The 15,614-nt window shown below is 42.4% G+C and overlaps 1 protein-coding gene across 1 annotated transcript in view; it reads right to left on the reverse strand.

The window, feature by feature from the left end:
• TMC2 (transmembrane channel like 2) overlaps positions 1-15,383 on the reverse strand; it is a gene marked incomplete at both ends in the record, with an annotated part of 29,199 nt that extends 13,816 nt beyond the window's left edge. Inside the window, 13 exons of the mRNA XM_079538025.1 lie at positions 69-218; positions 1,047-1,226; positions 2,889-3,077; positions 3,589-3,736; positions 4,663-4,805; positions 6,818-6,916; positions 8,958-9,064; positions 9,352-9,433; positions 10,308-10,398; positions 12,068-12,220; positions 12,810-13,131; positions 15,001-15,048; positions 15,338-15,383. Coding sequence (XP_079394151.1) covers positions 69-218; positions 1,047-1,226; positions 2,889-3,077; positions 3,589-3,736; positions 4,663-4,805; positions 6,818-6,916; positions 8,958-9,064; positions 9,352-9,433; positions 10,308-10,398; positions 12,068-12,220; positions 12,810-13,131; positions 15,001-15,048; positions 15,338-15,383 — 1,758 coding nt within the window. The remainder of the gene's footprint in view (positions 1-68; positions 219-1,046; positions 1,227-2,888; positions 3,078-3,588; positions 3,737-4,662; positions 4,806-6,817; positions 6,917-8,957; positions 9,065-9,351; positions 9,434-10,307; positions 10,399-12,067; positions 12,221-12,809; positions 13,132-15,000; positions 15,049-15,337) is intronic.
• Between the last annotated feature and the right edge of the window lie 231 nt (positions 15,384-15,614).

The raw sequence follows: 15,614 nt of genomic DNA on the forward strand, positions 1-15,614 counted from the left end.
CAAAAACGTCAACCAAAAAAGCCCATCCTGAAAAATCCTGGAGATTTTCTACTTAACAAATTGCTTACAATGCCGACGGTTGTCTCCCAGCAGGGTCCCCTGGGCACGTCTGCAGGGTCGAGGGGAGGAGGGGTAGCCGTGCTGTTCTCCATGGATGAGTTATAATGGCCAAACAGTGTCCAGCGTGTGATGTTCTTCACAACGTCCTCTTCAGCCAGCTGCAATAGAGACACACCTCAGCCAAAAACATAAGTACGTGGGGTCTCCAAAGGATGCTAACGGGTTCCCCTCTCTTCTCTATTAGTTACTACCCCTAATACAAGAAACTGCTTACAATAGTGTTGCACCAGAATGTAAACTAACAGCCCTTCCAGACCAAAAGCAGCAAGTTTTGGGGAGTCAGCAACTTGTTCCTTGCACATGGAAGAGCCGTGAGCCTTGGTGTGGGGCCACAGCAAACAAGAGACCAGGACTGTCAATAGGTATGTGGAGGGACCTCTGTGCAGTCCTCCTTCCTTGCTTTGTTCATTGTTCTTCAGGGCTGAGCAAACCTCCTCGATTCCTCTTATTCTTCTCCGCTTAAAATGGAGTCATTTTTTTTCTGTGGATCAGTTAGACGTTTATCCTTTCCACCAGTTATCTGCCTGCAACACTCTACCAGGATCATGCTAAGGAGGGGAGGGCAGGGGAAGAGGATTATAAATCATATCCTTAGGGTCTGCATTAACAGAAACTGCAAATGGTGTCAGAGAAAAAAGTCAAATTACCTTATTAGTCTGTGATTACAGAAGACTACAGCACCTCTTTTTTTCGTGTCTATAAAAAGAAGTTGGAGGCTGGTTGGAGACAGGCCTACGAATGTGTCCTTGAGTCCCTGACCTTAACCTGGTATTCCCAAAACAACTCAGCTCCTCTCTGGGACAGCTTAATGCTTGAGAACAATAGGGAAGAGAGAAGGAGTTGCTGCAAAGGATGAAGAGATGGGCTGCGATCACCCTTGGCTCCAGAAAATGCTAGGAAACTTGGCTGCTCATCTCAGCCCTTACTTTTTCGTTGACATCATCCATCAAGGCCAGAAGGAATGTGTAGAGGTTTCCCAGGAAAAGGGCAAAGATGCGCCCCAGCTGCCACTTCAGACCGATGCGTGGATGGTAGTTTTCGAGTGTGGCAATAGTTTCAAACAGGGGAGGGCAAAACATACCCAGCAAGGACATCACAATTTCAACCTGTCAGATGAGAAGGTTACTGCTAACAGCAACAAGAACGACTACGTTAGTGTGAGCTGTTATCAAAATTAGGTGTGCTAGCTGTTCCTATAGCAAGGCCACTGCTTCCACCAGGGAGAAAGCTGACAAACATCTTTACCATCAGCAAATGACTTTCTATTAGAGCAGTGCAGCAAAAGTGGCATTGGCGTGTAATGGGGAGAAAGTTGTGTTATGTGATAGCGTGCCGCCAAATGAGTTTCTGCTCTTTCCTATTAACAGCAACCAATTACAGTAATAAGGTTTAGACCGAGGAACACATGGAGCTGCCAGCAAATTGTTGGCAACTGTCTGGGGCTTCTTGAAGGTTTTATGAAGGAGAGGGAGCCAGAATGAGCTCAACTCCCAGCTTGGCTTAGTGTGTCAGCTGCACAGCTCCTGCGGGAGCACTTTTGCCCTTATCTCAAAGGGACGAGCTCTGAGGAGTTTGTTCCTGGTCGGTCCAAGCTCATGCATATTTAGTTTCCTTGCATCCTTCATGCTATTGCCTGCATCAGCTCCTAGTTGCTTATTTTCGTTTCAGAGGAAGCATGAGGCTTGGCTTGTATTTGTGCATAGAAATAATTAGATGATGCTAATGCTTATTTGCTGCATTCAGCACCTGCGCTTTTTTGATAGGCAGTTATGAATGTGAATGCAAGTGCATCAAGGACTCAGTGCTGCAGTCCAACAAAATATGTCCTAGTCTCATTTTTGTTTGTCTGTGAGTTGCAAAGCATTGGGTCACTGTGGTCAGTGAAGTCACTGACACATCAGCATTAGCTCAGGCATGACTTGCAGGCTCTGTCTTCTTTTTTAAGCCATCCAGTGCCCATTGGCCCACAGAGGACCACAACAGCAGGTTCGATCTCAGTCACTTGTTTTTTTTAATTTTTCTTCCCTGGGTGGGGGACAGTACCCAGCATTGTGTATGTGCAGATTTTAAGTTATCAACAGAAAAGTTGCAGTTCCTAGTAATTTTTTTTTTTTTTCTTTTGAAAATGTTGACTCAAATAAATCAAAGCATTTTGTGAGCTGTCTCGGAGTTTTCTGAGGGAATTAGGAGAAAACATTATTTTGAATTTGATTTGACTTTGATATATAGATACATGGTAAGAAATTGTGCATTGAAAGTAAGCCTTTCAGTGGGTAGAAACAACTTTTGTATTTCATTCCAAAATCAGACACAGAAAGATTTTTGACAACTGATTTTTTTCCTGCAGGTTGTAAAACCTTATTCTTGTTATTCAATAGAAATGAAGATTTGAATTTAACTTAGGTCTGTTTATGGATGTTTTCAACACCCAGAGAGCCTTTTAGTACAATGGGGTTTGTGAGTAGTAATATGCAACTGGAGGTTGAAGCATTTATATTAGTAATGTGATTGCTGAAGTTGCACCGACTTTTATTGCTATTTATTGTGAGAGCAGTTTCCCTGCCTGCAAGAGTTGTAGATTTGTCCCAGAAACTCTCAACGAGAGCAGTCTTCTTCCTGGCTAACACAAGTATGAAGCTACAGAGGGACTCCAGGGCCATGGCAGGGAATCTCTCTGCTTTGGATGCCATCTTCAGGCTGGTGCAACAATTATGCTAGTGTTCAAGGAATGCCTTCATAGCAGTAAACTAGCATTAAATTTTCCATACCTCATTTCTTTCATACCATCCAGCATTCTGCATTTTTGAAAACGTCTGGGAGCGTTTCACCACAAAATAAATGAGGTAGCCGCTGCCACACAAGCAGCATATGATGAGGACATTGGCCAGGACCCGCAGGAACCTCCTCAGATGGATGTTTTCGTCCTTGTTGCTTTCTTGCTCATCCACAATAGATTCCTGGAAAACCAGAGATGCTCACAGAAATGGAGTGTGTGTGTCATAACACTGAGCCTAAAGCAACATCAGGTGGTTTCCTACCCTACAAAATGTAAATTAGAACTATGATGGCTATATTGAAGATGGTACTTTAAGAGCAATTTCTGTAGCTAATGTCTACTCAGGATCCTAAGCCTTAGCTGTGTTACACTCCCAAAATTTGTTCATGCATGTTAGCAAAAATCCTTCCGGTTTTATCTGTGTGCAAGGGTGCCATCAAGTCCTTGTCCTCTGGGGCTTTACATGGAGCATTAGCTCTGAATGAGGTTAAACTGGATGAAGTTACTTTCCAGATCAAGTAGCTGGATGCTGACTGACGGCTCTTTTATTTATTGCTTTCTCCTTACGTGAGCTGGTATGAATGTGTAAAGGAAAGCGTGGAGCTGGTGGTTGTTGGACCAGCTATTCATGCTTTCTAGAGATGCTGGGAGCATTTCCAGAAGTGAACAGAGAAATGCTGGTTAGGGATTACCTTGAAGCTGGTGGTGATGGATGCAAACTTGTTGTCTGCTGTCTCTGGGTTGCCAATGAGGTAGTCCCAGCTCGTGAACATTTTCCAGCTGAAAACAAAGTTGTCATCGTCCCCATCTGCTGTGCTTTCATTGGCATTGCGTGCCATCCTGTGAACATTTAGGACAAACTGAACTGTCTGTTGGGGTTGTTGGAGGTATACAGGCCTTATATTAAAATCTGTATTGTGTACAAAAACTACTATGGATGATGAAAGCAGGCTAGGTATTGCTTCCACCACCTAGTGTATGAAGAAAGTCTATTACAGCACCTCTGGGCCCCGGGGTGGGGTTAATGATAATGACTTTAGCTAGTTAAATTTAGTCAAAAACCACTGCTGTTGTCTAGTGTGCTGACTGCAACACAGCATTTTAGTGAGATTTTGCTAGCTGCATACTGTTGAGTCAAAATTGCTTGCAGCAAATCATGCAAGGAGAGGCAAAGGATTATTCTTACTAATCAGCATAGGAACTGATTATGGCTTCTGTTGTTTCCTCTCTGTTGTTTGATCTTTGAAATCCTTGTGTAACTCCTGCTAGAGCTCCTAGCACCAGCCCCTCAAGAAAGATGAGACAACAGATGCTGCCATTTCGTGGCAAATATACAGCAAATCCCCATGCCCTGCTCCAGCCAAAGGCTCATGTGGCTCTTTCTGCAGCATAGCAATAGGGCTTGTTTTGTTAGCAATACAAATCTATTGGCTTCTCCTTTCTTGCAAGGGAAGAATAACCTTTCCACAGTATGGCCTTCATACAGACAGAGGGGTTTATTTTTGGCAGAGGCAGGCTCAGCAGCAGTTTCAGCTGCATCCCTGCTGCCCTGGCACCTTCATGTACAACTTCTGTCGGCAAGGCAGCCCCACAGTAATGTTAGAGGAAGGGATGAAGCAGACTAAAGAGGAACCCAGCAGGCATGAAGCTGCTTTCTGTGCTCTACCTGTAGAAGCTGGACCTGGCTGAGTGCTGTACTGTTGGAGGAGCCCAGCTAGGAAATACTCCCAGTGGGCTGTGCAGGGGGGCAACTCTGCCATACTTACGATCTGATAACAACCATCAGGCTGTAGCCAAACACGCTGATCCCAACCATGAAATATGCCATTGGCAGCCTGTATTTTAACCAGCCAATTGTCCGCTGGTTGTTGTAGTAGCCATAAAAGAGCGCTGAGTATTTGATGTACCCCTAGAGGAAAAGCAAACACAAACCTTTGTGAAAGCCATGTGGCTGTTGCTCTGTAGGAAAGAGGTTTCTGATGAAAATTGAAAACTTAAAACAAGGCAAATCACCTTGGCAGGTTTTTTTTTTTTTTTTTTAGTGTATCATTCAAAGTTGTTTGCTGCCCCATCATCTCTGAGAACCATTGATGTGCCCTGCTTACCTTCCTCCAAGAGAGGAAAAGAGAGGGGTTGCGTCAGAAGATACTGGATCAAAACTAACATCCATTTTTTGTCTGTTGCTGTTTCATCCTTACCAGAAAAACCTCCTTATTGCTCTTTGTGTCTTAGCCCACCTGCTTCTCTAAGTCGGTATCAAACACTCAAATTTTGTAGAAATGCTGTAGTAAAGGGGCTCCCCACCATGAGATGGAACTTTTCCTGTCAGCTGGGAGGCAGCAGATGCTCGGTACCCTGCAGATTTAATTCCTTTTACTGGCCACCACCTGCTGGGCAAATTCAACTAAAGACTAAAATCAAAGTATTTCTTTTCTGCGCAAAGCAGAGCTCAGACACGATAACAACCACCTTGTCACAACTAGACCTATTTTTTTCTGCACAAACTATGGGACATTCAAAGAGTATGCAGTTCTCCTAACCTGATCTCTCCCCGTTTTTCTGTCGTGTCTCGTCCAAGTTGGTATGTATCACTGCACATCGTGCCTTTCAGCTTGTAAGTTAAGTGTAGATGATTAATCTGCCCGTGATAGTTGAGCAGGCTCTCTTCCAATCAACGTTTTGGAAAACGCAAAATTGAGCCATCGCTTGAAAAGTGTATTGGAGGCTGTGCACTGGATCTAGTTTAGAGGTGTCTCCGGTATCCCTGGGTGCAACATGAGCTGCACATTTGTCCTGCACCGAGTGCAATGTCACAGGAACAGGATAACTTTGCATGTTTTTCTTCTGGTGCTGCAGCTGCAGGAAATTGAGCACGCCTGTGACTGACAGACCCTCAGTACGTCTCCTTGGGATTTGGAGCATGTTATGTATAGTGTATGCTAGGGAGCTGTAGTGAAAAAATCTCCATGAAACACAAAGATGATCTTTCTGGAAGGCACTGATGAAGGTTTTTCTCAGCTTGGAAATCCTAACCTTTATCTTCTTGGTTCATCAAATTGTGGGGACTGAAAAATGAATCTACACGTCATCCAGCATGTTCTTTAAGCTCCATTTGTGAAGCATGGTGTCAAGGGAGATTTATTCCTTTTCCCTCTGGAAACCCATGATATGATCTCCTCCAGCCAAAGCATGCTTTTTCCTGGCTCCTCTCAAAATGTACATTTCAGTTTCACTGTATTGGCTCATCATTTTACACCTGCTCTGAAATATGTTTCCCCATTGCACCTCTTCTATAGAGCACTCTGGACTAAGCATCCATTTATTTTTAAAGGGCAAGCATCTGTTCAAGGGCTTAATTTGACATCTTCAGACTGCAGAGGGTTCAGCTGTGCACTGATAACCCATAGTTGAAGGCTGCCTCTCAAGCTTGCCAGGTGTGGCTGTACAGCAGGTACAGCAGGACCAAGACCTCAGTGTCAGCATGGCCATGCAGGTGGGTGTACCCAGCCACAGGCATGAGGTGGGCAGGTCTTGGTAGCTACTCCTTAATGTGATGGTACAGCCTCATCCAAGATAACTTTTTTTTACTGATTGTGTATTTCATGGACTCTCAGTTAAAATCAGCAACATCCCTTCACCCTGGCACATAGGAATGGCAATGAAGAGGGGATATTCCCCTTCCAAAGGCTGTGAGCAAGCTCTCACGTAGAAGGAAGAATTCAAACCTATACGTATGTGTCTGCATTCTGGAGATCTGTACAACCTGTCATTCATAGCAGCTGGCATCTCTTCATCTTCTAAAAGAAACAGTTGTATTAGTGATTTAACTCGGGACAAATTCATTTCTGTAGCTCCTTTTGCTTCAGAAGGGTTTTACTATGTACTCAACTGGTCTCTTATGATTAACACTCTTGTACTTACCTCAAAGTCCCAAAGAACAGAAAAATCCATAGCTGTTGCTTGTTCAGCCCGAGGTACAGTTTTTCTTGGCATGCTCCCATACGGCATTCCCATCAGGACCTGGTAAGCATTAACAACAGTGATGCATGTTCAGTAAGACGCTGTACAGATATTTTTTTTTCAGTATTTTTTTTCATTAACAAATCCCCATTGATTTTATTTTGATTGGTTTTAGTATATATTTTATTTCTTAGTACCTGAAGAGCAGTTTCATAATATTAAAAATTTTAATAAAATATTCATAATTAATTACTAGAGGTATTCCCTTTCCTTGGTCACATCCATTGCGCAGGAAATATTTTGCCAATGAATTACATCCCTCCATGAACACTTCCAGCTTAAATGTCCTTAGTTTAGCACAAGGCTTCTTTGCTTGAATTTCATGGGTCTAATGCAATAAAGGGATTACTTTTATCTATTTATGCAGGACTCTTCCTTAGAGAGAAGTCGAGAGCATTGGGTCAAGCTTGCGGTAGATTCTCTATTATACAGTCTGGAATTGAAAACATGGTCTGGAGGTGAAGTGAAGGGCAGTTAGGTTTGGGGAAGGAGTGTATGACACAATGACACAAAGAACAGTTTTCATGACACAGCTCTCCTGATGGCACCATGCACATCAGGCCTTGCAGCAACTTCAGCAGCTAAGTCCACAAAGAGAGTATCAAGGGCTGTGGAGAGTTTGTAACATATTTACTAGTGGACTCTGACTGGTGCCCATGCCAAAGTATGTCAGCATTCTTAGCCCAGAAAGATCCTCGCATATCGTCTATCACTTAGTTTTTAAGGCTATCTAGTTAATTTAAATCATTTATGATTAAATGTTTATTGCCCAGCTTCTCTCTGTATTGTAACAGCTCTGTAGGCAGTGAGTAACAGTATGCATTCTTTAAAGACAAATTACATAAAGCTATTTAGTGTTCAACCATATGCATATTTCTCCAGAAAATACATTTGTATTTTTCAGTGCTAATAGCTATGCCTCTTCATTCTGTGAGGAAACAGAGCTTTAGCTTTTGCTAGTGGTGAACAACCACATCAAGGAGAACAAAAGCATGGTACTCAGGAAGGACTCTGTGCTGAATTTTACTCCCTAAAATTCTGCACTGAACGGAACAGATGCCACTGTTTGTGAATTGCACAGCCTTTGAAGACTGTACCAAATAATTTAACCAGCACTATAATAGCTGTATTAAAAATTTCATCAAGAAATGATCATATACAGTTGGCTACGAAATCCTTTTCCTTCTCCAAGTACAGGGAGACATGCAAGAATCTAAAAATGAAACATCCTTGTGAATCATCAGAGTTAGAAATATAGAAAAGAGATAGTTCCCAAACAAAGTACTTGGCAAACTACTTGGGACATCAGTTGTTCCTCCTTTTTCAGTGGCTCCTTTTTCAGGACATAGTTGTGGTCATCATCTTGGGGTTGTACCCCTCAGAGAGCCGAAAGGGGCTCCTGCAAGGACTTTGCCATTGGCTCTTTCCATCAGAGACCTGGGCAGTTTTCCACAATAATCCTATGCTAGAGCCTGTGAACGCTTGTGCCAAGGCACATTTGTCAAAACTGGATTCAACACATCTAGTGAGGACTGCATTGCGTGCATGTGATGGCTCTGATCTTTCATAATTGCATAGGAATAACTGATCCTACGTTGTTATTCTACCACAGTTTGTACAATGCAAAGAGGTGGAGGAAATATTTGGAAGATTCCATGCTGTCACTGGGATTTTCTTAATCTGTTGAAGACCACAGTTGATTTCTTCGGGCGCTTGCAGTTCTGAGCTTGCGCCTAGGAGGATTCCTTGGTCATGCTTCTCACTCTAGTCAAAATGTAGAAGTAGCCTCATGCTAGGTCTGTGAGTTCCTGTGTTAGCTGCTGGATGGGCCAAATCTTGAGTAGCATTTTAGAGCTACTGATTTCAGTGCAACTTTTGTTCTGTCTCCGTAGCCTCCTTGGAAGTTTTTCTTTGTAACTAATCATCCTCACGCATTTTGTTGTTCTAAAGCTTTGTCTGTTACAAACCCTTATTTAAGCCATCAATCTAATGTTCATATTAAGCAACGGGCAAGATATTACAGACAGAATTAAGCACTTACCTCTGGAATTATAACCAGTCCAAATATTAATCCAAAAAGGACAAGATTTACACCGTACATCCATCGCAGAAATATGAAATAGGAAGCAACAGAGGAACCAAAGTGACCTTAAACAGAAGATGCTTTATGGTTAGGAGTTTAGGAGGGTTAAACTGTCTTCAGCAAGACTTAGAGCTATCTACCCACAGCTCTTCCTCCATGAATTGCAAAAACCCTCCAGATGGTGAAGGGAAGAAATGAAGGAGGAGGCTGGCGCTGTTCGTGTGCTCATTTTGTGGCACCAGTGCCCATGGTGAGTGAAGACCTACGGACCAGAGTGTGGTCTGAATGAAAGAAAAGCTGCCTTACAAAATGCCTCATTGCCATCTCGCTGCATGAAGTGTCTTCTACTTACTCTCCACTTCTTTTATCTTCATCTCCCAGGGTATGCACTGGGTTTTAAAGTTGTCAAAGTCTCTCTTAAATTTCACCCATTTCTGAAAAAAGACGAGATGGCTGTGAGCAGAGAGGTACGAAGAGGGAGGCTGCTTGGTCTGGAGGGTGTTTATAATGCCAGAACTTGCAAGCACTGCTAGAAGTGTGTGTTTAAAGTCCTGAAGTTGAAAGCAAAATCTGTTCTGAGTCTGATCTTTTGGACTACTTCAGAAACTGCTTTTAAGCCCAAAGCCCCCCTAAATTTTCATGTTCATTATCTGGATTTTTCCCCTTCCCAGCCTTTTAGAAAATTATGGTTGCCCTGTGATTTTGCCATAGGAGTGGAAAATTCAGATCAAGCTCTGGGCAGAAAGTATTAATGTAGAACCAACCCGGTTTAAAACAAATTTTAGTTTGATAAAAGATTGAGCTTGGATCCTTCCTTATCAAACCAACAACAAAACTCCCATCAGCTCAAGGCTGGCTTCTTTTGCCCTTCTCAATATAACCTCCATGACAACATGCAACTTGGTTACCAATACAGTCTTAAAATACTGTCTGCATTAACCAGGGGGATGACATTTCACAGGAGTCCATGGGGTAGTGCAGGGCTTTTGCATGGCCCCTCTTGTCTTTAGGGGTCTCTCAGTTTAACATTTTTAGAGAAGGCAAGGAGAGGGCTTTGCTTTTTGCTTCTCCTCCAATCCCTTCCTCACTTCAGGGAAGGTGGCAATGAGATTAAGGCAGGGGAGATTTCCCCGTGTTCTTTCTATAATCACCACAGATTTGAAGCTGGCTAGTATTTTTCTGAATGTGGACAGGAAGATTTATCCATACATCTTTGTGTTTCTTTTGCAAATTGTGAGTTAATAAACTGATGACAGTATGTTGAATACATAACCAGTTTGCACTCTTTACCATCATTTCAGTGCTTACCTTTGCCATCATCATCTTATATGCATACAACTTCTTGCCTTTCCCTTTTCCCAGGGCTCCCTCAAACTTTTCAACGAAAGCTTGCGCCTCCCTAGTTGGAAAATAAAAAAGTGCAGATTATTGAAAGAGCAAAGGAGGTCTTTAGCTTTTCACCTCTACCTCTCCAATCCCAGCATGTCTATGACAGTTCCTCTAGCCTAGTGCTTTTGTCAAGAAGAAATTAATTTCTAGTGAAATGACCCAAAGAGAACACAGAATTTCCCTCTGTTAACACCTCCACAGACATCTGGAAATGGCCCAACAGTGCCAGAGAAATGAGTGCATGCTGGTCTGGAGTAAAATCAGACTGGAAATTTAGATCAGTTTTAGAAGAGGTTTCCAAGGAAAACAGAGAGAAACAAACAGGGTAGATGGTATTGGGGTATGATGAGTTTGTGAATAAAATTATGCTGTATATTGGTGTGTTGAAAAAAAAAAAAAACCAAAAACAAGAAGAAATTAAATTCAAGGACTTGGGAGATCCTTTTCAATCCTAGGCTTGTGAAGAAGACAGACTTCTAGCTGGTAGAAACCATCAGCAAATTCAGTTCACAACCTTTGAAAAACCACTTGTGACTTTAATTGCAAACCTAATGTCAGATTTGGAAGTGTTGAACACGTTGTTTCACTCTCTCTATGCATTGCATTCCTTATCAGCACAATGAGGTTAATCCTTTCTTGTCTGTGGATGAGTTTATGCAGCCAAAATGACTATGGATATGCAGTCCTCAGAGAGCTCCCTGTATAGGCAGTGCAGCAATTTTGGTTAGGTTGGCTGGAGGGAGGCAATGATTACCATTATCCAGGGATAAGATGGAGGTACAGTGCCAAACATGATCCTTGGCAGAATTTTAGATAGGGTCTTACCCCAAAGGTAGAATACGCCAGAATTAATACTCCTGTTTTTATTTGTTTGCTTTCTTTTCTTGCAAAACTTTATACTCCGAAGTGTACAGAGCTTTACCCAGATTTTTAGAAATAATTGTTGGTGTTCACAGCTCGTGATGCTAAGGGAAGATGGAACAGCTCTTGGCCTTGGGCGTGTTAAAGAGAAGCAGAGGCACATGGGGATTGCCCTCCTTTGCAGCCCATCACAGCAGCTCTGGGCAGCCTCTTGTCAAGCCCCAGTCCCTGTGGGGCTGCATGTACCTTACATCGTCATTTTGGAAGCTGAAATTATCTGCTGGAGGAAAGGGGATTTCAGATCAGAAGATCTGGGATTTGCCTTTACACAGGAACCATTCGCGATGAGCCCTTTCCTGTTGAACTGTGGGCAGCAGTTATCTTTGTTTTACAAACATCTGCAAATAATACATTATTATTATTTTTTTTTTCCAAGCAGCACCATCTCAAACTCTGAAGTAACATGTCACCCTGTTGCTTTGATTTCTGTCTAACAATGGGCATGAATAAGCAAAGCAGGGCGCAGTTTGCTTTAACAAGCAGACTGACAGCAGTGAGTCATTTGGTTTTAAATACAAGGGTAGAATGACCTGGCAGTGGATATCAGTTGAACAGATTTGCACCTCGTCCATTCTCTGGTTACAGAGACTGAAAATCAAATTCCACATTTTAACTCTGATCCTTTAATTCCAGATAAGGTGACCAGGTTCAGCTGGTCACTTTTCCTAGTCCGGAGTGTTATGGTAACATCGGCAAAAATGCCGTGTCTGGAAGAGGCAAAGTGCAGCTGACAGCAGCTGAGGATGGGTTCCCAGTACCTGAGCACAGAGAGCTTCTTCATCATTCGCCAGGGCTTGTTTCTCATGGTGGAGATGAGTTTTTTCTTTTGCTCCACCTCCTCCATCAGCATTGCAAGCTCTTCCTCTGACAGCGATTCCTCATCGGAAGAGTTGGAAGAGTTGGAAGAGGCACTGGGAGAGACATAAAATCAAGGGCACAAATGGAAAAACTCACAGAGTTAGAATCTCGCAGATCCCAGTACAGTGTGCAGGGCCAGTGGCAAGAGTGGGATTTTGCCCCCTTGGGGACTGCTGTCCCTACCCAACAACCATAACTCACCTGACCTGGCTTTGGACCTCATTGCAGTTATGGAAGCATTGCCTAATGCTAGAGCTGGCTCTGGAGAAGTGTTTTTCATGCTTTGGATAAGCCAGATGTGGTTTGGAATAGCATTGAAAATGTGAGAGATGCCTTTTAACCTTACTGTTTCCATAGAGAAACAAAAAATGTACCTGATGTGAGACATTTAAGCTGTCTTGTTTAAGAGTGCTTTACTTGTAGTATGAGTCTGACTCTGGCTGAGAAAGAATAATAAGAGAAGAACTTGGAAAGGGTTTTGCCACATGGCATTTCACACTGATGTTTTCCCCCCTTTTGGGAAGCAGTAACATGTTTGCAGTTTATTGGTTTTGCTGTTACGACCCATATGCCTTGGGCTCATGGTGTGCCTGTAGAACTGCACATCTGTCACCCGGCACTACTCAGGGATTGATGAATTACCTGTTTTTCCTGCCTTTCTTCTGTTTGTTCTCCTCCTCCTTTCCTTTCGTCTTTATTTTCTTTTCCTTATTTTCTGACTCCTTTTCATCTTTGGAAGAAGCCTTTTTGTCTCTCTCTCTTCCCTCGCCTTCCTTTTTCCCATCACTTCTTTTCATTCGGTGATTTTTCCTCCTAGAAGCTCTGCTTTGTGGAGGACAATCATCTTCCTCTTCGCTCTCATTTTCTTCTTCATTTTTCTGTGACTTTTTCCTTTCAAGTCTGTTTGCTCTGACTATTTCCCTGCGGGTCTGTTTCTTGGATCTCTTGTCCTTTACTTCATCTTCTGCAAGAGACAAAAAAAAACCCCAAACCAATGAAACAACAAGCACTTTGGGAAACAGCTTTTTGTGCTGACACCAAGAGGATTCACCAGAGAAGTGCCATCAGGATGCCTGGTGCAAACCCCAGAGAAGTCAGTGTGCAGGTTCCCATTTACTTTGGTGAACTTTGCATTATGCCCTGCCCAAGGCCACATCCAGCTGCCTTTTAAGACAGTAAGGCTCATTTTTAGCATGTGTGACCATTAGAAAATTGGAAATTAGTTACAAAAGCAAAAGGCAATCCATCAGAGAGCATGAGCACAAATATATCTTCTTGTCTGTAAGCAAACCTGGGCAGTGGAAACAGAAACTGCAGTCAAACAACGTGCTGCTGCTTGGTGAGAGCTCCTTCAGAGATGTTTATTTTAAACTAGAGAAAAGGTACAGCTTAGGCAGGATCACCTTTTGGTTCTCTGAGTTTTTCCTTCTATAGGAAGTCTGTATCCAGAGAAGAAAAAAAAGAAGATACATTTTTTGTTCTCTCTGGCATTGCAAGCTAAGAATCTAATTTGTACAAAGTCTGAAGCGCTTCCATTTTGAAGGGTTGAAGTGGAATGTGATTCAATTGCAGAATATAATGGAAAGGGGAAAAATAACTTTCAAAAAACTCCATCCCTTTTGCCACCAAGGACATTAAAATCAGTAATCCAAAACTTAACTAACAAAAATAGAACGTTCACATCAAAAATAGAATTTATAGTTTCAGCATGGATTTTTTTCTTCACAGTTGGACAAATAGATGGAAGAGGAAGATGGGGTTAGGGTGGGATTCGGAGTAAAAGATGAGCAGCCTAAAAGGAGAAGAAAATGGAAGGAGAGGATTTACATTTTTTCTTTTGACGATTTTACAGTAAATTTTAATTTATTTATAATTTTAATTTATTTATAAAATTTAATGTACAATAGCTTGCATTTTTCTTTTGGTTAACAGAAATTAATAACAAGCAAATTATTTTTGCTTGATAGTCATAAAAAGATAGTAGGAAATGGTAGTCATACTTGTCATTGGGCATGAGAAGGATCTTTCAACTCATTTCTTAAGGTCCAGTAGATTTCACTTACTTTGTGGTAGTAAGTCTTAGCTAATCTAGATCAAAAGACCAACTACCCTCTTTGAAAAACTGTTCATTTTGTGCAGTCAGCTATCACTGTTTTCATTTGCAGCCTATCAAATACTTGGGTAAATGTGGAACATTCATTTGTTGCTTCTATCTTATTTTCTGGTTTGACTGTATGGCAAAGGTGAATATGATTTATTAAAAAAAAAACACAACACTGTCATTTTTCTAATTAATTCCTCATGCTTAGTGGATAGTGCAGACTGCACAGACATGACTGTAGACCATTTTTGCAGTTGTCCATCCATTCATGTCATCTGTGTTACGATCTTACCTCTCAGCTGTCTCTCTTCATCTAGTGTTATAATCCTACCCGTTAGCTATTTCTCTTTGTTAGCCTCTCTCCGATACATTCTCATTTTTATCTTCTTGTGGTCAGGACTAGTCAAGACACCCATGTATTACAGTGGTGTGCATTGCAGGCAGGATCTCGGTGTGGTGCAATGCAGTTGCAGGGCAATGCGACAACTGTTCTGTTAGGGTAATGACCAAGAGACATGGGCTATAAGAACAAGGATGAGGGGGGTAGGCTGTTTAAGAGTATTGCTTTATATATCACTATTGTAAGTCAAACCTCAAGAGGAAAGTCTGGGTGCTTACAAACAGCTCACAAAATGATTACTGCTGTAGATTGTGCCACAACACAGAGAGAAAAATGAAAGATATCACCTCTTGTATTTCAAGCAAGGCAATGTTTTTAAATCTGTAGGTTACCTTCACTCTCTGAGTCACTCTCGACTTGTCCGTCAATCTCTATTCCAACTGCAAGACAAAGAACAAAGAATAATTTCACTTGTTGCTGGGATTTGCACATGCATTGCTTTATGCAGGGTTCCTAAGCACAAGAGAAGCTTGGCAGAGCATTCCTTATTTGATTACACATTGTATTTTTTTCTAAAGCAATGTTTGTAATATCTCCTTTAATTTGGAAAACTGACAACATTTCCCTTCGTGAGCAAACTGAAACTGCACTGAAACTGAAATCTTTGAGAGGTGCAAAATGACACAGTTGGAAAGTCCCAAGCTGAAATCATTTCTCCATGATACCAACCATGTTCCATGATGTCCCGCAGTTTGCATTTCTTCCTCTTCCCCATGACGGCCTCTGCCTTCTGCACAGACGCAGCAGCCGCTATGCGCCCCAATCATAGGCGGGTCACTCCCTGTTCCAGTTCCATGTGCTCCCCTCCTGGGCATGGCAAGCAGATGGGCACGTCTCGCCAAAGCTGAGCTGCAGCATGAGAGCCGTGCAGGCACGCAGAGCAGAGTGCAGCTCTGCCTCAGCCCACCCAAACACTTTCCCTTCTTCTCCCCTCTCCCTCTGAAAG

Source organism: Tetrao urogallus (genome assembly GCF_951394365.1).
Source record: "Tetrao urogallus genome assembly, chromosome: 7".
Lineage (NCBI taxonomy): Eukaryota > Metazoa > Chordata > Aves > Galliformes > Phasianidae > Tetrao > Tetrao urogallus.